This window comes from Vanellus vanellus (genome assembly GCF_965231255.1).
Source record: "Vanellus vanellus genome assembly, chromosome: 2".
Taxonomy (NCBI): domain Eukaryota; kingdom Metazoa; phylum Chordata; class Aves; order Charadriiformes; family Charadriidae; genus Vanellus; species Vanellus vanellus.
This window is the reverse complement of record NC_138906.1, coordinates 26,516,239-26,540,915: the sequence shown is the minus strand read 5'-3', so window position 1 is coordinate 26,540,915 and position 24,677 is coordinate 26,516,239. Positions and strand designations below refer to the sequence as shown.

General features: G+C 35.4%; 1 protein-coding gene across 1 annotated transcript in view; it reads right to left on the bottom strand.

The window, feature by feature from the left end:
- AKAP9 (A-kinase anchoring protein 9) overlaps positions 1 to 24,677 on the bottom strand; it is a 121,197-nt gene that overhangs the window by 51,250 nt on the left and 45,270 nt on the right. The window contains exons 6-21 of the mRNA XM_082498872.1: positions 23,567 to 23,722; positions 22,415 to 22,612; positions 19,214 to 21,661; positions 17,393 to 17,606; positions 16,497 to 16,576; positions 14,687 to 14,825; positions 14,142 to 14,263; positions 12,007 to 12,112; positions 11,374 to 11,572; positions 7,643 to 7,739; positions 6,701 to 6,793; positions 4,775 to 5,146; positions 3,535 to 3,759; positions 1,783 to 1,923; positions 1,137 to 1,240; positions 133 to 338 (exon numbers count right to left, since the gene is read on the bottom strand). Coding sequence (XP_082354998.1) covers positions 133 to 338; positions 1,137 to 1,240; positions 1,783 to 1,923; positions 3,535 to 3,759; positions 4,775 to 5,146; positions 6,701 to 6,793; positions 7,643 to 7,739; positions 11,374 to 11,572; positions 12,007 to 12,112; positions 14,142 to 14,263; positions 14,687 to 14,825; positions 16,497 to 16,576; positions 17,393 to 17,606; positions 19,214 to 21,661; positions 22,415 to 22,612; positions 23,567 to 23,722 — 4,900 coding nt within the window. The remainder of the gene's footprint in view (positions 1 to 132; positions 339 to 1,136; positions 1,241 to 1,782; positions 1,924 to 3,534; positions 3,760 to 4,774; positions 5,147 to 6,700; positions 6,794 to 7,642; positions 7,740 to 11,373; positions 11,573 to 12,006; positions 12,113 to 14,141; positions 14,264 to 14,686; positions 14,826 to 16,496; positions 16,577 to 17,392; positions 17,607 to 19,213; positions 21,662 to 22,414; positions 22,613 to 23,566; positions 23,723 to 24,677) is intronic.

The following is a 24,677-nucleotide window of genomic DNA, read 5'->3' as shown; positions in this document are numbered from 1 at the left end:
TCAAGTGACAAATAGATTTTTTTAAAAAAAGTTTATTTTTAATTAAAAACTTCAAAACGAAGTTTATTTAAATATACAATAAAAGTATGCAAACGCTACTTGTTATGAAATAGAAAACCATACAAGCAGTACCTTTTTCATATCCCACACGGATACAGGGTTTTACTGACTCCTCTGTTTCTGTGTCCCATCCAGCTGGTTTGGAAGGCTGGACTTTCCCAGCCCGGTCCAGTAACCCGAGAACATGGCGACCAATTGTCTCCTCCATGGCCACAGTTGTCTTCACAACTTCCAAAAGAACCTTCATGAGTTTCTCATTAGCCTTCTGAAAAACATGCCTGCAGGACAGAAATTGATCAGCCCTTTGATTTTTCCCCTGCTTTCAAAGTGGTTTTTATCCCTTATACACCCTTGCAAGCAGGAAAGATGTGCAGTTGAAGCAGTAAAATTAAGATTTCTTTTTCAAGACTAAACCTCAGATCGTGTAATACATATTAACGTATATAAGTATTAATACATACAACGCTATATACAACTATAAAAGTTCACATATAAACTTAAATATTAAAAGCAGATTTGCGTTAAAAGTTATTCTTTTCACAAAATATGTAAAAAGTCAAACTATTTATCAATATTTGTACTTTTATCTTGGTATTTTATCTAGCTCTTTTAAAACAGAGGTCTACATTTGCCTGGTATTCATTATAAACTCACTCTTTCCTCAAAGTGACAGTTAAAGAGATTGTTCCTCTATAAAGATCAAAACCGTTACAGATAGTCAAAAGGTAGCATTAAATACAACAATTACATTCCTGTAAACTTGTTTCATATATGTACATACAACGTGTATACAAATACACATGTATAAATGATGTATATGATTCTATATGTGTGTAACATGAAAGATGGTAAAATAGGCTAAGATTTGTCTCATCCTCTACACTATTACATTGTTAGGCTTTATAAAAAATAAGACGTTGCTTAATCTAAAGTATGTAAACTTAGAAATATGATTACCTAGAATAAAAAATGCCATTATAATCAGAATAAAGCTTATAAATATTATTCATTTAACAACAAGAACACAATTCAACATTTTTTTTAAAAAATAATGTTTTCTTAACAGTTCTAAGCACCTTTCTTTAGAAAGAAGAGCTGAAGATGTTTCATCAGGCTTTCTTCCTCCATCTTCATCCTCAAAGATCTGCTCTCTCACATCGTTTTGGTTTTCATTTTCATTCTGAATAAGTTTTTGCAGAGGGAGAGAAGACAAAAACGACAGAAATCCTGTCATGCCAGAATCAACATACTCTTCTTATACGCAGTAGAATATGAAATCTAAAACCTAAATTAGTTGTGTTTTGTTAATAAAACTGCACTAAAATACAAATCAAGAAACTCTTCTTACGTGGAAAAACTAACTAAAACATAAATAAAAACAAAACAGGAAATCCAGGGCAGGGCCTATTAGAAAGAACTTTGTTATGCTGATTAAACAGTTCTCGTACTTTCTGTTGGTGTTGCTATAGCAATATGAAAATGTGAGTTTACCTGAGCAAATAGCTATAGTAATAATCTCCGCCCTCAAGCTATTAAACTGGCTTTCGCTTACCTGAAGTAAAAAACTGTCTAGCAGTATCACCTCTTGATTCTTAAACCTGCTCTGTTCAATCAATACCCAACATCTTTTAGGAAAATATACTACATAAAGAGTAGCACCGAGAAGGAATCTTACTGTTTTTACATGCCACAGCTGCCAAGAAAGTCAAAGTCCATATTTACCTCTGTTTGTGTGCTGTTGTTTTGTAGCTCACAAAACAGCCTCTCTTTTCCGGGTACGGAATGTTGTTTTAATGATTCCAGTTCCTCTAAAAGCATTCTCTCTCTCTCTGCAACCAGGCTGTCATTCTCCATTGAGACACGCTAAGAAAGAAGTGTTATAGAGGCACACACAAATTTTTAAGCTTCTGAGTATGTGAATCCTGTCACTTCCAATTTTTTACATATTTTGCACAGTGACATTTCAGTCCACTTCTTTAAGTGTTACAAAGACATTGAAAGCTTTCTAGAATGGAACACAGCTAATAAATACTTTTGGTATCTTACACCTTCATTTTCATACAATTTGTGTGCTTTTTATGAAACACAGTGGTCACAATGCCAACTGGAAGGTTAATTTCTAAATATTACATGTTATAGTACATGTTTTGCACAAGAAAAAAGATGAAAATAAGTTCTTCTTATAAAAAGCCTACACATGCTCTATTCTAGAAGAGCTGGAAGTGGTCATGGCTTAAATGCAACACATGTTCCTATGTGGTTCTTATGGATAAACATCCTTGGCATTAAAAACTGGAGAAAAGCCAGCAGCGTAAGTTCTACTTAATGTTTTTCATCAGTTTCAGGAATTTGAACCCCTGATGAAAGATGTAGTTGCATATTGACGAAGAGGTACAAGGAGAACGGATGTATATATTGAAAGGAAATATTATCAGGATAAATGATAGAAAGACACCGACAAAGCAGCTAGGAGAAACAGACACGTGACATTGCTGGAAAAGACACCTAGCATACAAGTGACTAGCTCCCTAGGTTCCCCAGCTCCTTGAGCCCAAACTTAAACAGAACAGAACCAGGTTTGGATAAGGTCTGAAGGGACCTAAAGCTCCGCTCCACAGTGAAATCAAAGAATTTTAGAATTCACCAATTACTCTTTCTGTGTGCATTTCTGTAATGTTACATTGTTGAAATTAAATCAGAGCAAGACAAATTCTTCTGGATTCTGTGTACTTTGTCTTTCAAGTGAAGGAATCCTTGAAGACAAGTCTACAAATGACATTATTTTTGAAGACTTAATAATTAAGATAAATTAATGAGTTTCATTAGCATACATACTAGGCTTTGAACAGATGCAGAGCAACAAATTAAGTTTAAAAAGGCAAAGAAACAGTGGTGTTTCCCACCAAACCCCATAGATTTTGTTTCATTCTAACAATCAGTAAGGAATTCACCTCCCTTAATTAAAAAAAGAAAAGGCCAAAACACGTTGCAGGAAGCCACTTGAAGTTCAAATTTGGACCTCAAGTGGGGATGAGAAAAAAATGAAGAATTCTTTAGTATTTCTAGCCATGGCTGGTGGCTTCATTGACGTAAATGGATACTAGCCTGAATCATGCACCGGGCTGTGTATCTGGAAGGTGGTATGGTTTACATTGCACCTGCACTCACTCACTCACTCTTCAGCTTCTGTGCAGCACTGCAGGCTTTCTCCACGTTTACAGAAGTCTAAATTCGCCCACCACTGACTGAGCTTTGATTAAAGAAATATTCCCTTTATACATATATGCGTTCGTATATATACATACACACAAATAGGCAAATATGTGCGTGCGTGTGTGCGTATGCATGCATATAGTAAATATGTGTGTGTCTTTCAATATATATAGAGAGATACAAGTATAAATAAATATAAATCTGCCCGGCGATGTCTCTTTGTTAACCCATGTTAACTCATTGACTCAAACCCCATATTACCTCAGCTAATTGCACTTTAAGGCTCTCAAGCTCTGCTAAGAGTTGCTCTTGATTTTCTTTTTGACGTTCCATTTGCTGCATGTGCCCTTGTCTCAATAACTCCGTTGCCTGCTGGTGTTCCTGATATTGCCGTACTAGCTCCTGTCTCATGTCTTCCAAACGTTCCTCATATAACAACAGCTGACTTGATGTTTCTGTGTCTGATGCTGTCATCTCACTGTAGTGCTGAAATATTGGAACTATTTTAGCATTTTATATTCAATGACAGTTTCTAGTAAACACCTACATAAATTTTAGAAAATACTTTCACAATTAAAGTCGCTATCATGAAAGCATTATCTTGTTGACTGCTTCTTGGAAGGTCCAGGCTTAGAATTATTCTCCATTTAATAGACAAGTTTTTTAAAATAACTGTGAACAGTGTTAACTCTTATGTTTTTTAGCTAGCAGGGATCTCAACAGAAGATGCAGTGGCAGACACACATGCATGCGAGTGTGTGTGTGAACAACATCAAAAGTTTGAGAGGGCAGTATGATACAAAATAGGAATACTGCAGTTAATTCCCCTATCAAGATAATACAAGATCAGAATAGTTAACTGTTACACAACTTTGAAAGTGTTATTTTTGCTTCGACTAGTGCAAAATTTAATTAAAAAAATAAACTTAGGATGAAATCGTTGAGTCAAAAGTTATGACTGCTTTTAACAGTATTTACTCCACAGCTTACCTCCACCCCATGTTTGTGAAACGCTAAATATATATTTTACATATTACAACTTTTGTGTTCAGCTGATATTGTTTATCACAAGGGACTCAAACTCTTTAAACACTATTTTTAATCTGTTCCCTGTATAAACGCTGGACTATAACCTAGCTTACAAAAAGTCTTTATAGAATCTATTGCCTGCAATACACTTTTATCCATGATATGGAATAATCTGTTTTCCTGTAACCAGTGTTATGCTGTGATAAGCATAACACTGCATAATGCTGTGATAACAGCATTAACTGCATAATGTGCATAACAGCATAATGCTGTGATAGTCAGGTAGGACATAGGAAAGGAGGGTAGATAATTTAGGTTGTCACCCCTTTGAAAGGGAAAGGGCAGCATTTAATTGGAATTTTCATCTTAATTTATATCTTCGCAGTTTTCTCATTGAAATGAACTGTAAATCCATTGGAAAGATTATTTGGATGTGGTGTTACACGTTGCCAATTTTTCTTTTTACACTTACCGGTGTTTCTTCCGCTGTAAGCCCTTTGACATGGGAAAAAAGTTCTTCAGAAATCACCGATTCATGCATGGTCTGTCCTAATACACAGTCAGGCTTTTTATTAGAACGAAGCTGTTCTCCAAGTAAGTTGATCTCACCAGACTCTTCCCTGAGTTCCTTGCAAAGTGACTTCCATTCTTCTTCATGCTTATTGCCTTTTTCTGTTGCTTTTCTAAGAGGGCCATCAACCTCTTCTTCACTACATTGCTTTCTAATTTCAAAATCCATTCTCTGTTGATGTACAGTCTGTGTTTGTGCTGCTTCTTCCTTCTGCCTAGCAATTCTTGACAATTCAGTCTGTTTGGCAAATGCTACACTCATTGACACAATTACCTGAATAAATAAGAAAAATCTGTATTAGTTTATGCTTCACAGCATCTCCTATTGCTGAAGAAATCTCATTGTTGACCTTCAATAACATAAATAAAAGTACTAGAAGTTCTGAACTATGGTTTGGTTTTTTTTTCCAGAGGAAAATAGAAAGGTAAAAGAACATCGACATCTTGCCGATCTCATCAACAGTCACATCTTAAGACACAGACATACTGTATTTAAGGTAGTTTATTAAACTATGAAGCTATTTTCAATTAAAGTATATTATTTAGCACAGAATTGTCTAGTACTTTTTAAAAAATAGTCTATATTTTCAATATGACTCCTGTCATATTGACACAAGTACAGCTGTGCTAAGCTTCCTCTAACCAAGCATCCTTTGTAAATGTTTCACTGACATGGAATTTTGGGCTGTATAAAGACAGCAGTGTCATGTGCTTGACACTCAGCACAGGAGTTTTACTTGACTAGAAATAAACTTCTACTGACATTAAATAGCTGCAGTTCCAGTTACAACAGGCCGGTAACTTTGTATTGCTAAGTATCTCCTTCTAACACAAATAAACCCATTTTCCAATCGTGAGCAGTTCCTTTCTAGATTTAGAATACAACCATTTATAGTACAAGCTACAAAATGTGTGAAAAAATAGTATAATAAATACAGAAGTGTTACACTTGAAAACACCTAACTCTTCCTTTCCAGAAAAAGTGAGTTTGTCTTTTGAACTTAAACTGACCTTAACAAAATGCTAGCCAATCATGTACTTTGCTTTCCCATAAAGAAGGGTTTTCTTGGCAGCAGATGAGAGAAATAGAACTTTTACTCCAGAAACATCGATTACTTAAAGTAACGTCATCACCCGGTGCTGGATGCAACATTCTTCTTAACTCTGATTGTAAACCTTTTTAAGAAGTACTCCTTTATTTCTTTCCAATTTTTAATTTACGTTAATTTGATTTTTATTTATGCCATGATATAATGAAAGCAGAGATAATTTTTCATTTTGCAAAGAAGTGAAAAAATTTTTGGAAGTCAAAAAGTAAGTAAATCCACAAAGAATTTAATATACTGTACCTATACAATTTTAATTTTACTTCTCATGTTTTAAAGTCACCAGATCCAAATAAAAACTAGGCATTTTCACACAATACATCAAAATGCACAATAAATATGATCAGAAAATAGTGTGAAACTGTTAAGTGCAAAATCTTTTGAACTGACCAGCTGTTAAGCCTAAAGTTGCAAGAAATCCACTCTCTAAGCCTCCGGATTTTCTAAATAAATTCTAGTGTCAAGTATGGTTGCACGTTATCCCCATCATGAATAGAATTTATATTAGGAATAGGAGACGCAACTAAAAAAACCCAAAATGTTTCAGATTTTGTTTCTTTTAAGACTTTCCCCTTTCAGAATCAGGATTAAACAATTCCTTGTCAATAAATCAAACAAAAGCTAACATACGCCATTGCAACTTTCTGAATTGTCAAAAATGGGAAATGAAAGAGACAGCATTTTTTAAACATATTTTAAAGTAACAAAATTAAAAGTAATACCTTTGCTATTTCTTCTTCTAATCTTTCTTGATACTGTTTTTCTAGCAACTGAACAACATCCAGATCATTCTGCATTTCAAGTTCACTAGTAAGCTGTAAGGAAACCATTTTTCATTAATTTTAAAATTTTCAATCTGACAGATTTTTTTTTTTCCTCAATTCGGTTATCTTCATTTCATGCAAATCACATTTTGTACCACAACATAAAAGAACTGGGTAAAGGACTTTGCCTCGTTTCCCCTTCAAAATGAATTTTAAACGTTGAGTTTGGAACAACTGTTCTTCCAGCACGATTTGAATTGTCAAATACAGAGAAAACAGGTAAGAAAGCATAGGATCACATTACAAAACAGCATCACTATTTTTCAAAATGCAGAACTGTTGAGCCAGGTTTCCAGTAGTACTAGGAGAGGAATGTATGGAGTCTTTTCCATTTGCATTTGGTGTCTAAGATCTTTGGGATTATTATTTCAAAATTTCTTCTAAACTGTGCAGTCTGTACTTTAGAAGTACTAGGATTTCACTTAAGTCACTATTCTTCCATAACTAATGTTTAAAGAAAAGTCACAATATTTTAAAGACTCCTGAAGAAACCCCAGAATTTGAATACTAATTTTTTTTTTTCCATTTCAGTCAAGAAGAAGCCTAAACCAAATGTGTTGTTTCAGAGAATAAATAAATGAATAAAAAAAAATTTAAAACGATAAACTCCAGGACCTATAAAGCAAGCTTTGTTGCTGATAATTTCCAGAAATGTTTTTCAGCAAAATTTAAATCTTTTTCTTCTAACATGAACCATCTAATAGTATAGCATAGTATTAACATGATAATTACTTTACTGCTACTGAATACTAGTCCGTATTTCAATTTCATCTTAGAACCCAAAGCATCTAAATTATATTGAACATGTGTATATTAGCTGTCAACTGAGTTATAGAATACCTCCAATGCTTCATCTGTTCTTTGCTGATGAAGATTTTCATTGCACTTCACTTCCCTGAAGACTTCTTTTAGCTTTCTTTGTGAATCTGTGGATACACTAAAAACATAAAAGAAGAAGAGGGGGGAAATTAAAAAAAAACAAAATTAAAAAAATCAACATTTCAATATATCTTATTTTTGCTCTATTCAAACATGCATTACATGAATACACACATACATCATACATATTTAAAGACCAATAACTGCAAATATTTTCTTCAGAACACACATCTTCCCATGCCATTAATTTCATATACTTGACTTTATAATTCATCTGCCTTCCAAATGCTAGCTCTTCCTCTCAACGTAACACATCTTAACATCAATTTTGCCAAGGACCTCACAAACAACTTACTTTTAAAGCAACCTGAGAATATTTTATGCTTAGGAACTCTACACAGTTAAAATGAAGACAAAAGCCCCTGTTTGAATCATAAGGACATGAGACAAACCAGAATGGCTATGTGTAAGAAGCCATAAAACCACCCAGAAAATGGTTATATTTATTCCGATTCTTTTAAATTGATGCTTATCAACAGACACACCATCTTCTTTCTTGTGTTATATAGAGGAGGCGTACACATGAAAACGGTTAGAAATCCAAGGTGATTCATTTTATATTTAGGTAACAACATGCTGAAATATGTTTCAGAGACTGTCTTTTTCAACAGAACTGCTCTATATATTCAGAGTGCTATAAATCAGTAAAAACCGAAACACCACCACAACCCACCAGAACTCTAGCTGCCCTTTTGATACACATTGAAAAAGACTTAAGAGAAATACACTGTCGAAAGGATAAGATACAGTATCAAACTACCTTTAAAAAAAATAATCTCCTCTAGTATTTGTGATCTGCTACCACAAAGAGTTGAATCCCTTGCTGCAAGACAGTGTAGATTAAGTTAGAAGCTAAGTTTATTGTCTGTGAGACTTACAAACCTAACTAGACCAGGGTTTTACAGAGACCATGAAGCTTTTCTTTTGCTCAAATCCGAGAGCTGGTTTAGATAATCCTGAAAAGGAATCCAGAATGGTAATTTTATAAAGCTTGTGGCATTTTTAACTACAAAAAGTAACCCATTATTTTTGGCATTCACATTTAATGTGATTAATGAACAGTAGCAACTGATTTCTTTTTTTTGTCTTTTCTGATGTTGCAATATGATGTACAATCAGATGAAAATCATAGAGTCAGAATGGTTTAGGTTGGAAGGGTCCTTGAAGATCACCTAGTTCCAACCCCCCTGCCATGGGCAGGGACACCTCCCACTAGACCAGGTTGCCCAAGGCCACATCCAGCCTGGCCTTAAAGACCTCCAGGGATGGGGCCTCAACAATGTCCCCCAAAAAATTCTAGGCTTGGCCACAGCTATACTCCTACTCAGATGTTAGTTTAAAAGGTATGAAGACTGAATATATAACACATCATTCAACAGGTTGCTGACTACACCATTAAAAGACACTCCTCTTCAGGCTTGAGACGTAATGGGACAGACCTTCATACTAGGTTATTACAAACCAATTTATGTACTGATCTAGGAACTTTTCATGTAAAACTCCAGTTTAATTTTAATGTTTAAAACCTGAATTTCAGGAATGAAAGCTAAGACAATGCAAATCTTCATGGGATTTTTTTTTTCTTTGCTTTGTTAGCTTATAAATACTGATAGTAGCTCTAAATGCTCATGAAACAGATGTAAAATAAGTTTTGAGTATTTTAGGTGAATAGTTATCACAGACAAAATCAGAACACTAATTGCTCATTTAAAAATAATTTATAAATCGTATATGAATACTTATAACTTGTCCTGACCAACACACATACAGCAGTATACAGTTTCACAAAATGCATTTTGAAAATGCTCATAACTTGTTGAGATTTCTTTGAGGATTAAAAAGTAATTGATTAAGAAGCCATACAGTCCCTTAAAACTGAGCTCAGGCTAATAAATGCGTACTGATTCTACGAGGCAGACAGTGGAAAACAGTGATATAAAACTATGGTGTCAGTCTTACAGATGATAAACGTCTGCAGAACTTGGACCTCTTCTCACCTCAAAACAAGTATATACAAGTATTAATTTATATGAGGAAAAAAATTGGTTATTTTACTTGCCACTTCCAAGACTAGAAACATATTTTAAGGAATGAAAGGAAAAATATTTTAAAATACTTTAAAAATATTTTAAAATGTCAGTGGTTCCCAGTGACAGGATGAGGGGCAATGGGAACAAGTTGGAACATAGGAAATTCCATTCAAATACATGGAAAAACTGCTTTACGGTGAGGGTGACAGAGCACTGGCACAGGCTGCCCAGGGAGGTGGTGGAGTCCCCTTCTCTGGAGATTTTCAAGACCCGCCTGGATGCAGTCCTGAGTAATGTGCTCTGGGCAATCCTGCTTTAGCAGGGGAGTTGGACTAGTTGATTTCTAGAGGTCCCTTCCAACTCTGAAACTCCGTGATTCCGTGAAATGTTGGACACTGAGAGCGCGATGGCTTTGGGAGGAAGGGAACACCTCAGGGGTCCAGCACCGGGGCAAGAAGTTCTCAAGATCACAGCCACTTCACAGCAAACTTTCTAATTTATATATTAAATGTGAAATTCATGATATGAAACATTTCTGTTGGCCAGCTTGGATCAAGTGCCTAGGTCTCGCTCCTCCTCATCCCTGCCCCTGGCTAACTCAAAACCACTGAGACCTTAAAACCCACATACCACAGCTGGCTATAAGGTAAGTATTTTCACAAATTCAGACACTAGTTCTAAAAGTGCAGTTTTCCCAAGCACGAGAAGAGAAATTAGTTCCGTGTTGCTCAAACCAGGACACCCTTTTAGAGCTGGGCACTGGTCTGACTAACAAACCCTCATAGTTCTCTCTCACAGAAGGGAGATTCAGATAAAGGAAAAACGCAGAGAAACTGAGTGGATTTGTAGTATAACAAATGAAACAAAAGAAAGGAATATGAGGGTCAAAAACAGAAGAACAGGAAACCAGAGATGACCCTGAATACAGCGCAATCAAAAGCACCCGCCACTCCTGGAACAAATTCAAGGAGACAGTGAATGATCAGGAAATGGAAGGAGGCTCCACCCTCCAAGGGTGGACGGCCCCCAAGACAATTGCACCTCTTCCAGGTTTGAATGGCCACAACGGTCAGGGCCAGGAGGAAGCTGATGAGTATGTCCCATGGTTCATGACTTGGTGAAAGCCAGAACATGTTAAGTGGACCTCAACTCTGCCATGAGCTATATTGTTACACAGCATTCTAGAAAATCATCGGTTTCATGCAACTATGCTACATGAGGTATCTTTAGATGTAAAGAACATTGCCTGGAGCTTCAAGAGTTAAAAGGTGCCTGTTGAGTTGGTAGTTTTTAAATTACTGCTAAAAAGCTGATATATATGAAATGACATTTATGCTTTATTCCAATTATCAAATCTTCCTGTATTAACTACAAAAATGTAATAAATTCTAGATGCTGCACTACTTAGTTTGCGATGCTAATGTCATTTCTTCATAATACCCTCAAAAACTCTTGAAGGAACAAAACAACATAAGAGTAATGTATTTATAAATAATTTCTCAAATTTTGAAGTGAAACGTGTAGGTTTACATGGATGGTTATTTGAAACACTTCTTTTTATACACAGTACAAAGCTATAAGCATTAAAGAACAAATTAATACCTTGCGTGGTCAGAGGATACCCCAGCACTCTGAAGCTCATCCTGCAGATGAACAATCTCTGTAGTGTACCTCTCTTCACTTTCTTTCAGCTGCTGTTGGAAATAGGACCGGAGGTGTTCCAGTTCTTGAGCATGCTGTTTTTCAAGTTGTGTTTTAAGGTTCCCTATCTCCTTCAAACAGTATTCTTGAATCTTAGGATCTATATGTAGGGTATTGGAAGGGGGGGGAATAAATTACATTAGTATAAATTAACTCTAATTCTCTCCCACGTCATAAGCAGTGATTGACTGAATAATTACTGTATTAAAAAATTTATTCTGATAGCATATCAATTACTTTTCCATAAGGAATAAGTATAACTTAATCTTCCATTTTGCAAAACTGTATTTGATATGCGTAACAGAACTTTAACTGTGGAAAACTGAAAAAGACTAAACCAAAATTTTCACAGAATATAATTCCAAAATATTTTAGAGATTTAAGAATATCAAGAGTATCATACTGCAAAATCTGCAAAAATCTCTTGCGTGCTTTTAGTTGCAGTAAGCTATGAAACAATTAAAATTTAAAGTCATTGTCTTCTCTCTCTCTCTGAATATACGTACAATAAAAACAGCATATGCGTGTTTTTACCCATTAGACCCTGTGAAGGGGTCTGGAGACATTCCTTTCTTGTTTCCAGATGGCTACGTTCCTCTTCTTTCCTCCTTTCTAAAGAAGACAGCCATGGCTCTTTGACCTAAAAATCAATACAGTAAATACAAATGACAACAATTTGCCTAGCAATAATGCAAAAATATTAACTATAATTATAAACATGTAAGAAAGGCTGGTGGCCAACGCATAAGACAGTGTAACCAGTGTAACGATGTGTTTCATTTAACAGCCTAAATGACCAAGCATACATTAATTGCTAGTTGGTCAGCCTGTGCAGAATGTCCACTGTAAATCTCAAACTCCTCTTTCTGGATATAAACTGTTAAGTCATAATTCCTCTAACTCCAGGAGCACTATACTTCCTCTCCAAGAAGGAGAGGAAGACACTAATACTCTCCTCAGTCCCAAGATGCAGTTTTCACATATAAACATTTTTTGCACATGTATATCCAGTAATACAAGTGACCTGCAACCATCTCTAAACATAATTGGTTAGCGTACTCTATTTAATACATGGAAGTACTTAACTCCAAATTTACTGATAAAATTTGTCTTTAGGATCCCATGTCCCCGAGATGAGTGTAGAAGTTTGGAGCAAGGAAGACAAGCTTGGTGGAGGAGCATCAGGTTAGGGAACAAACTGGACATGAACAATTTGGTGTAGCCTGGTGGGATACACCAAGGAGTGCTGCGGCAACTGGTCTAAGATATTGTGAGGCCATTCTCAATTATCTTTCAAAGGTCTCAGTGATTGACGGAGGTTCCTAAGGACTAGATAAAAGCACTCCTACCTTCAGGAAGAGAAAGAAGGAAGATCTGAGGAACTACAGAGGAATTACAGGCAAGTCAACCTCACTTTGATGTCTGGGAAGGTGACTGAGGAAATAATTTTGGAAACCGTTTCCAAACACACGATGCCTAGAAGATACTCCATTTGGGAGTAGTCAGTATGGATTTACGATGGGAAAATCATACCTGACCAACCTTTGGACACCACCTCCCATTATGTGTCTGTAGACAAACTGATGAACACTGGGGATGGTGAGACCGACTGAAAACTGGCTGAAATGCTGAGCTCAAAAGGTTGAAATCAGTGGCACCAAGTCCAGTTGGAAGCCAACAACTAGTGGTATACATAATGGGTCAACACCAGAGCCAATACTTTTTAACCTTTTCATTAATGTCCTGGATGATGGGACAAAAGTGCACCCTCAGCAGGTTTGCAGACAGTACAAAACTGGGAGGAGTGGTTGATACACCAGATGGTTGTGCTGCTGTTTCAAGAGAGCTCAACAGGCCAGATAAACGGGCTGAGAGGAGCTCATGAAGTTCAACAAAGGCAAATGTCAAGTTGTGCAACATAGAGAGGAACAGCCCTGTACACCAGTACATGCAGAGAACTGACCAGTCCTGTTCAATATAGTCATCAATGACCTGGATGAAGGGATTGAGTGTACCATCAGCAAGTTTGCTGATGACACAAAACTGGGAGTGGTGGCTGACATGCTGGAAGGCATGCTATTATGAAAGAAGTCCAACAGCCTCTTGGGATACATTAGGAAGACTGTTTGCTATCAGGTCAAGGGAGGTGACCCTTCCTCTCTACTCAGCACTGGTGAGACATATCTGGAGTGCTGGGTTAAGTGCTGCACTCTGAGTATAAGAGAGAAATGGACATATCGGCTTGAGTGCAGCAGAGGTTCAACAAAGAGATAGGGGGCTTGGAGCATTTGTCTTACAAAGAGAGGCTGAGAGAGCTGGGAATGCATAACCTGAAGAAGACAAGGGTGCCTACCGGGCTTCTGTGGTCTCCATCCTTCGAAGTATTCAAAATCTGGCTGGACACAGCCCTGGGCAACCTCCTCCAGCTGACCCTGCTTTGTGCAAGGGGTTGGATTAGATGAACCCAGAGGTGCCTTCCTACCTCAGCTATCTCATGATTCTGTGACGTGGGTAGCAGCTTTCTCCATTTTATCAAATCACTGCCTTGCTCTCCACTCAACCAGGATACATAAACACAATTTCAAACACATTTTTCGCTCATCCAGAGGGAATTCATGCAACAGGGAAAATTCAAATGCTCATATACTCATTTGCTATAAAAAGTTTACCTGTTTACAATCCTTCATCAGCTGTGTTTGAAGTGCTTTCAGCCTACTGTATTCTTCCATTATCTTGTGTAGAAGTGCATCCATACGTTCTTGTACAGCTAAATTACACAGATAACCAGGGACTTGAAAAAAAAAAATAAAAGCAGACATTTTACCAGAAATTTTAATACAGTGAATTGTTCACAATTTCTTCACTGAGGAATTATCTGATAAACATTACATAATTATTGAAACAAGTGAGGTTTCTACTAAACTTTGGATGCATATATTTATTTTTTGGTCAAGCTGCTAGCTGCTTCTACAAAAGGAGAAGGGGAAAAAACCAAAAACAAAACACCTTTTTTTCACCATTTTCCACTATAATGAAGACAGCACAAGAAAATACTCATAATAAAAATGAAAGTGCTTCAGAATAGTGAGGTAACCTCTAAAGCAGCTATTTAGGCACATTAATTAGCACCCAAACAATGAATAGCACAATTGCCAGTCTAAAATACTTGAAATCAGGTGTTTTTTTAACCAGCATGACAGTACAATGCCATTACCTTGAGCTTGACCTTTGTGTATTGGTAATTCTACACTCAGTTTTTCTTGCACAGCAGCAGGCCTACGGAAAACATCCTGTTCTGTATCATCAACCTCTACAGCAGCTGAAGAATGTTCATTCTGATTGTCACACAAAACCTGCACAACAAATAAAACAAAGAAAAAAAGGGAAGGATTGTTTATTAATCTATCAAACACAATTCACAAAGAAAACAAGAAAAATGGTGGCAGGAAAGTAATATTTTGTGATTCCATTCTATGGAAATGATTACATAGATGTTCTGTTGAGTCATAAGAACCTAGACAATCTTTAAAACTCCTGATAAAAGAAACAGGTATGGAAAGATTTTCAGCTAAAACATAAATACATATATTTTGGAATTGTTATTTAATTTGGAACTGCCAAGGAGTAAAACCTTACAGAGAAAGGCCTCCTTTATTAATGCTGAAAGCATATTTACATTGTAAACGTCTCATTCTCATAAACTGCAATTTTACTTGGAAGAAGGATTCCCTGTGGCAGAAATTTATATCTTTTTAGAGATTACAGTTAATCTCGTTTTTAAGTATTGAACAAATAGGATAAAAGGGGATGGCATAAGAAAACTCAAGCAAATCATAAGCAGAATGCCTCATGTTTGTTGGTGTTATGTCACCAGCAGAATAGCTGCCATATTTACAATGAGTAGGCAAACAGAAGATTTATCCATATGGTGTCTGAAGATAAATGATACTTGAAAAGAAATGGCCTGCTCAGAGCACACAGTGCGATTCTTTATTTAAAGATTTTGAACTCGATAGACACCAAATTCAACTTACAAAAGTGAAATCATATCATCTCCAAAAGCTCAACGTGGAATCATACAGATAGAATCATACGTATCCTTCACAGCTATGAAACAACTAATATCAAAGACTCTCACTCAGTTGCTACTTTCTGTGAGCTATCATGGAGTCCTGCTTAATCTCTCCTATGTTGACTCTCAAGTATAAAAGTTCTGCTATCCACTTTCCCCAAAAAGGTGGTGAAAAAAGTCCGGCAAAGACAGGAAAAAAAAAAAACACACCACCAAAACCAACCATTTGAAGTATTTAAGACTAGAAAACCATGTCTTATAATGAATGATGAAAGTAGCTTAATTTATTCAGGAATACATTTAATAAGTAACTTGATTTCTGGGCAGGAAGTACCTGTAAGGGTCATTGACTCCTAGCAGTCTACAAAAAAAGGTATGGCAAAACAATATTATTGGTGGCTGATACTAGAATACAGACGATAAATAAGCTTCAATTTTTGACTATAATATTTAGTTACTGAAAACAATAGAGGCAGCAATTGTGGTAGATTCTTAGGCACTTTTAAGTCTTTGAAAGTTATGCCACAGCTAAGAAAGGAATTACTATCTTATTGCAGATATGAGAGAGTGATGTCCTTTGTGTCAATATGTGCATGATATCAGACCACTGTTAAATTAACAACTTATAGCCAGAGACATAGAGAAAGAAATAAAAATACTTACAAACTAGTAAATGTAAGACAAACATTATATAGAAGATGAAGAGTAGGTATAAGATGGAATAATTGTCTGGACAAAGACATAAAAGAGTTTAGGAAAAAACAAAACAAAACAAACCCCCTCATAATGTTATTTTGGAAGATCAGGTTTAGCGGTCTCTATTTTGAGATCTATGCAAAGAGAAAAGCTGCAAATAAAATATGTTAAAAATTATGTAAAAAAATATGATGACTCACTGTACACATCATTTTTCGTTTTCAAAATTTACATTTTAAGACTTTTTTTTTCTTACCTGAGCAAGCCTAGAACATTCCTCAGTTACAGCTTCATTCAGCTTTTCTATAAGTCTTTGTGTAGATTTGACTTCATCATCTATAAACACAAATTATTCATATTATTTTTAAACACTAGACGCACAATAACTTTTCAAAGGCCTAATTTCCTGCCTTGGTGAGGTTGCCTCTTCAGTTCTTAGAAGGGCATGGGTTTTTTCTTCCCCTCTTTCTTGTTCCATCACACAGACAGATTCAATTATTATGGTAGAACTGCACATTCAAGAGGAGTAGGTGATAAGAAATGGCTTTGTGTGTTAGGGGGCTCTAGAAAGATCAAACTTTACAGAGACATACTGGAGGGCAAAGAACTTACGCCAAAAAATTACAGAAGGGCAAATCATGAGATGACAGAAAAAGTAAGGATACAAAACCAGCATGATAACATAAAAGCTCACTGAGGCAAGAAGTAGTAGCAAAGAAACTTACTTACTTGTAGGCAGGGAGCCAATGCAAGAATTCAAAGAACAGAGAATGAAACAAGCCCAAAGATATTTTGCTGATGCATTTGCTTATTATTTCAGTAAGGAATACAACCTTACAGGTGAATCTATTATATAGATCTTTACAGTTAATTGACCTAATACAAATAGCAAAAAATGCAATGTAATACTTCCTACTCCTTTTTTTTAATATTATTATTTTTTTTTCTGTTTTTTTTTTTTTTTTTTTTTTTAAGTACCCTGAGTATTAGACGACTTGTAAAGGGTAAATAATTTGGTACAAAACCACTTCAAAATATACTATAAAAACAATTTATTGGACAGCTACATGCACAAACTCTTGTGCTTGTTTTCTTTTAAAGACACTGCTTTTCATATCAAGAGCTTCACTCCCATAATTCTGGTTAAGTTACCTGCTTGTTGAATTTTCAAGGTCTGGAGCTCCAGCTGATACATTTTTTTAAGATCATTCATCTCTTGTAGATGACTACGTACAAGCTCCTCTTTAAGACTGCAAAGTGCGCTCTCTTTTTCCGCTTTCAGGTACTCACGAACATGGTCTACTTGAGCTGAATAAACCAGGGATAGGCAAATGCGCTGTGCTTCCATCTGTAGCTGTAAATCAGTCTTTGAATAAAAAGATATGTTTTACAAAGAGTGAGAAACAAGAAAACAAAAAAGTTTCTTCTTTGCAAATTTCTGAAATTAATAATGTGCTGAATGGAACGCTGCATATATGGTACGCATTAGGTAAATTTAAATATGCACAGTTCGGAAAACGGAATTGTAACAAAATAGTAGGATGCTTCTTCAACTTAAAATAAAAATCGAACTAAAATCAACAAAACTCAGTATGCTTCAATTCTTATTTTGCAGAAATAAAAACCCAACAAATTTTACCCTGATGAAGTGAGGGTGATATTACTATCAACAGAGAAAGTTAAGAAAGTTCACTTCAAATACAGAAAAAAGACTGTATTATTAGCAGACCTCAAAAACACTGATTTCCAAGACTTGTAGTTCTAGTCTGCTCTTTTGGGAATGTTATTGTTACAGCAAAAATATGCTTAGGATATGCCAATAATGAACTATTTGGAGTCCAAGTTTTAGGTTTTTAGACACCTCTGGACCATAATGATTTTTTAGTTCTATGGCAGGAAATTGCAAGATCCTTACCACATCGTCATAAAAAAAATAAAATACATTACACTGCTGTAGCTTTTTTCTATAATCTCACAACTGTTTCCAATGTGGCTTTGCTTCTGAATTTATTTCATAGGGAATGAATGAACAACACAACATAAAATTAGGCAGTGGTGGTAATAGTTTACTGTTCGTTTTTTTTCATGTTCTAAAAATCCACCTATCTAAAAAAATCATAGAAGACTGGTTAACATCTATTTCTACAGAAAACTTAGTTGCATACTCCTTGCAGCATGCTGTTCAACTTCATAACTGTATGTAAATTTAAAGCCAGATTTACAATTCCAGCACCTATTAAATAGTGGTAATTCAATACTTAGCTATTTTATTGGCAAATTACAATCCTTTCCATACTACCTGCAATTCATTTACAATATGAAAAAATTCCAAGGAAAATTTTTCCAGCAAAACATAACAGATGTTATGTTCTCTAACATAAGAGAAGGTTAGAATCACACAACATACATAACTTCTGTATCTTCGCACCTTTCTCTTCTCACGCTCCCATCCAGATACATTTCTTAAGAAGTGATAACCGCACACACACAAAAATTTTTATAATGGAAGATCAGTATTTCACAAGTTTGATAAAAGATGACTGAAGAAGTCAAGAGTTTCAGTATCTCTTTATATTGTTTGAATGAGTACTTAGAGAACTGAAAAGCTAATCACAGATTAAAAAAATACGTCCTAAGTTTTCACCCCAAGTTAGTTAGTTAAATGTTATCTAAAAGTGTGAAGTGCTCTCGAGGTCTTCTCCTAACCTTTTGTTCTTGTTGTTGATTTAATTAAATGTAAGGGAAGAGTATTTCTTTCACTGAAAAATATCGTACTCTTACACATTGACTGTGGTTATCATTCTGGTCATTCACGTAACCACTTTCAACCATTGGCCACACTGCCATACATACATGACCACACACCTGGACTTCAAAGTAGCTAATAGGAAAAATATGATGCAAATTTCCAAGTGCAAACTCCTACAAATTTTCATAGGTAAATTATTTTCCATACTGCTTTATGTAACGTACCTGTTCTGATTTTAAGGCATCCACTTGCTGCTGAAGATTATTGTTTTCACTCTGTGTAATGGCTGCTAATGATGTTTCATCTGTCAGCCTGTCTGACATGTCATGCAAATGTTCTACAAGCGACTGCTGTTCTGGTTTCAGCGTTTGTTGAACTTCCTTTCTTTTTGCTACCTCACGACTGGTATCTTTACCTGAACCTAGATCTCCTCTTCCACTTATTCCTTCATCAACTTTATTCCTTGGACCAGGGGTTTTATTTCTACTTTCAGATGCTGGAGCAGCAGTCTTTCGAGCTTTTCCTTTAGAGCATTTTGTCTTAGGGTCATTACTACTACTATTTCGTCTCTGAGCATGGCTAATTATGACTTCTAGTTCTTTACATTTTGCTAGAACTTGTTCTTTCTCATCTTTTAGGGATTTAACTTTTTCGTTTAAATGACAAATTTCACTATGCTTTGACTTCAACTGTTCAGAGAGATCAGAAAGTCTCAGGGATAATTCCAGTTTCTCACGCTGGGTAACCTCAAGCTTTTCCATAAGTTCTGTTGCATCTTTCTCAACAACTTCTCCAGTCTCAAAGGTGTCTGCCCTGGACACCTTGATTTCTTTACTCCCTTCAAAACCAGAAGTTTTAGTTTTAAATAAAACTGGTCTATTGCTTTGTAAGTGGTGAAGTTTTTCATTCAAAGCTTTGAGTTTGCTTTTATATTCAGCTTCCTGCTTATTCTTGTTCTCCTCTAATTCAGTTTTTGCCTTCAGAAGACTTGCACATTCTTTCTGCAGCTCTTTATAATTAGCTTCAAGTTTTTTCTCAGTGAATGAAAAGGCACTCTTCTGCCTTTCAGAATCCTCTCGGAGTTGACCATTTTGGTTTTTAAGCTGCTCATTTTCAGTAATCAGCTTTTCTATTTGTTTTTGCAAGTCCAAAATTTCTGACTTAGAGCTAACACTGTTGGTAAAAATGACATTTTCTTCAGAGCTTACTAACATATTTTTTAATTTCTCTTCCAGAATTTTGTTTTCCCCCTTAAGAAGGTTATTTTGTGTTTCAAGTTCTGAACATTTTTTTTGAAGGCTATCTTCTCTCTCCCTCATTTGTTTCTGCATCGACTCAGTTTTAAGCTGCAGCTCTTGAATTTCTTGTTCAAGGGTACCTTTTTCTTTTTCCTCTTTCCTAAGCACTTCAACCTCCTTCTGCAGCTCATGGATTTGAAGTGTCATTTCTTCAGATTTAGAATTTACAATGGACTGCTGCAAATCTTTTAGGTTTGAAATCTCTAACATCAACTGATTTTGGTTTGTGATTAAGTTGTCCTTTTCAAATTGCATGGCTTCTATCTTTTGGCTCATTGCATTTTGTACCTCATCTAACTGCTGTTTATGGTGCATATTCAAGTTATCTTTAAGGCTTTCCATGTTCACCATGTGCTCTTTTTGTAAGTTTTCTTTAAGTCTAGAAAGTTCCTCTTCGTGACTAAACAGAAGCTTTGTTCTCAGTCTCTCCAATTCTGCTTCTTGAGATTCTGCCATCCTGTCCAAAACTGCATCCTTCTCCCTTTCTAGCATTTCGAGTTTTATTTTGTAATTTGTGACTTCTGCCTCATGTTTTAATTCCAATTCCTTCCTAAATTCAGAGGCAGAAGCCAGCTGAGTTTTTAAATCTTCAATCACAAACTGGTATTTTTCAGCTTCATTTAATCTACCTTCCATATCTACTATGGTTTGTTTGGCTCTTTGAAACTGCTCTCTTGAAAAATTCAGTTCTTGGAAAAGATCTTCCATTTTACTTTGCTGAAGAGACTTCTCCGCTGAAATTGCTTCCATCTGTTTTGACAATTCTTGCTTTATTTTTTCCCTTTCATTATCAGCATCTTGCAATTTCACATTCAATTCATTAATTTTAATATTCATTAAATGCATTTGATCTTTCTTAACATTCTCATCCAAACTTAGACTTGAAGTTTTCTCCAATTCTACTTTTTGTTGCAAAAGACGCTGTTCTATTTCCATTGCATGTTGCTTAATTAATTCTTGCTTCATTTGTACAATCTGCTGGCCGTGCATTTCATCTAATTCAGCCTGAAGTTGTGCCAGTCTCCTTTGTGTTTCTAATTCCATTCTTTGCACAATGTCAGCTTCAGACTGGCTGTCTTTATAACATCGTTTCTGCAATTCTTCCACAGTTCCCATTAATTGTTTTATTTCATCAGAACATTGTCTTTCTTTCTGTTTGTAGGTGTTAAGTTCAACTCTCATATTACTTATCTCCTGGTTCTTTAGTGAAATCTGTTCTTTCAATTCTTCAAGTAATTTACTGACATCTGATAATTTTTCCTTAAGCTGAAATGAATTTTTTTCTTCTTCTCCAAGTTTTGCTTCCAGCTCTTCAACTAATGCTTCTTTTTCTTGTAGTTTACTCAAATCTTCTCCCTCATTTTTCTGTTTTTCCTTTAAAAAATGAGCAAAACCATGTTATTTTTAGTTCATTATCGGAAGATGTAGGAACATCTATATGCTTAGCTATTTAAACACAACGGCTTTCTTTAGAAGGCTGATGAGCATTTATAAACACTAAATATAAATTATTTGTTGACCTCATTTGGAGGTTATCTGTACCTTTGGAATAAGTGACAATCCCTATCCCCTTCCCCACATCACCAGCCCCCCCCAAATCACTTCCATTTTTCCAGTTGTGCTCTGATACTTCAAAAAAAAAAAAAAAATTTGGTGCAGTCTACTGAAAACTTTGTCTCTTGTCACTTTAAATTACATTTAATTTTTTTAGGTACTTTTAAGATGTTTTCCATGAAGGATAATAAAAAAAAATGTACATGAAGAAAAGAATTCATTCTTTCCTTAAGACAGAAAAGGCTGTTCAAGCAGGTTATTTTAATATATTTTTCCCTAACAAAATAATGTTGCTTAATGAAGGCATTCTAACATACAGTATAGTTTCATAATTTGTCGAAAATATTTCTGTAGTTTTAACAATCATGACACTAACACTGACATAAACATTTCACTTTTAAATTAGACGTGTTATGTGTTAGTTAACAGAAGCAGTCTTAAAAACTTAAAATCTTTGTATGCATTGCAGCACACTCATAATCTGTGCTTTAGCCCTTAAATTTCAAAGGAACCACAAAATCCTGAAAAGAAAAAAGAGATTAGGAAGAGATACGTTTCTCGCAAGGAACATACCATTTCATATGTTGTGATTTTGTCTTGAAGACGTGTAATCTGCACTTCGAATTCTTCATTCTTTCTTTGATAATTCTTCAGCAGACATTCTTGTTCTTCTAGCTGTTGCTGATGTGAAAGTATCTGTTGCTTGGCTTGCAATAAATCAGCAGCTGTGCAACTATGGCTGGTGTTCCTTAGGGCTTCACTTGCCTGCAACTTGAATGTTAAAAAAATAAACCCTAAAATATATCAAGTTTTTCAGAAACAGCTTGCACTACAGAAAGTGATCTTTACTTTCTTCTTCCACATCACAAGCCCAAAGACTATCACAAAATTTTGTAAATTCTTTTAGGAGGAAATGAAATATCCTTATTCTTTTGGGATGGCCAACCAATAAAAAATATTTAATATTAAACTGTTTTATGGTGAGCAAGCACAGGACAGCAGTGTGTCAGAAACATTTCTAAGTAGTAAAATGAACTAGTTGCAATTGCTGTTCCCCAAATCAGATTTTTAATAAAAAAGCTTCAGGCTTCCGAATATAATCCATCTGAAGTTCAAAAAAGCTATACAAAGTACTTAAACAGCACAAAATACTCCAATATCCAACTGCAACACTATAAACTGTAGCCACGTGGATTAACAGTGACCGTGGCACCAAAATCACCAGTGTTTTTTTGAACAAATGCTTCTCTGAAAATTAATATTTGTTATTTAAATTGCCTTCTAATAACACCAGAAGAGGCAGGTTCTACCCAAAAATATAAGAAGGACTGGAGCATGAAATGGTGGCCCGTTAAAGCTGATGGCTGGCTGTTCTGATTTCAAAGGAACAGGTTGGATTTCAGTCCAAAGCTCTGAGAACTAACTACACAAGTGTTTTTCCCTAAGACAACTGCCATCATTCAGTATTTATCAGAAGCTACCATTCACATACTAGGGAAGAAAACAGACTAATCTTTATTATTTTATAGTGAATTAGTAAAATAAACCAGGTACTATAATGATAACTGTAGGACTAGTAAAGTGACTGCTGACCTATACTAAGAGACCAATTCTTCAAAAATGTGCAAAAATTTCTGTGTTTCTGCAGGAAGTAAGCATTGATGGACCCTGCAAAGTAAGACCGATTTCCAAACCCAAATAAATATTGGTAGCGCTGTAACTTACATGCTGAAACTGGATTTGTAGTTTTTGACTTTGCTCAGTGAGCTCTAAGAACTCCCGCATAGTTTCATCCTTTTCTTTCCGTGCCTGCTGTAGGTTAGTAGTGAGCTGAGTGATAATGTCATCTCTTTTTTTGATAGCAGCTTCAAATTCTTGCAACTACGAAAGATAAAATTTAATCTATTAGTGCACATCAAAGCCACAGAAAAAAAAAAAAAAGCTTATTCTAGTTAAGTAGGAATACATCATCCCTAACCTCTCCATTTAAAAGATGTCACATAGACATAGTGGAGCATTTATGTTTTCACAAACTATTTGTAAATACTTCAGAAAAAGATTTCCCCCCCCCCTAATTTAACTATATATGGCCCCTCTATAAAATATATTTATCAAGGAACAAAACCTGAACCTTTAAGAAGGTTAATTAGTTAAAGATATAAACTGCTTTTAAACTAAAAAGCACAGCCACATAAACAAACCATCGTAAAGGAAGCCAGAGTATCTATTTATAGCGTTTCTGCACTTTTGTACAACTACTCATGTCCACACACTTTTCTCACAATAAATGCAAGTTATATCATCTCTCATTGAAAGTGCAATAAATTGCATTCATCATACTAAAAGCATGTAATAGATACCATGCAGTATCCTACATAGCGAATCCAGAGAAATTATTCATAACTGCATGAGAAAATCAGCTCAAGCTGTAAAAATGATAGTGTATTTAATAGATGAATCTTTTGTAATTTGTAATGATGAAGAAATGATCGAAGTACAGAAAAAATCCTGTGCAAGGTGTATTATTTTTTGTAGGATTATACTCAGACAGCCAGAAATTCTACAATACTAATTGGGATTATTTTCATGTGCAATTATATAAATAGATATGTTACTTTAAAGTCACTTTTTCAATTTGAACTCATTCAAAGCTAGTGGACCCTTCACACTACGTATTGCAAATTTCTTAAATCATCAGTCACCTTCTGTAACTGTTTTGTTTACAGTGCTCCCCAAAAGAAGCTTCTCCAGGTTATAAGATGAGTCTTGAAGTAAAATTATACTACTTGCAGATAAACATTACTGATTTAGAGAATAGGGACATTATTCAGTGGGA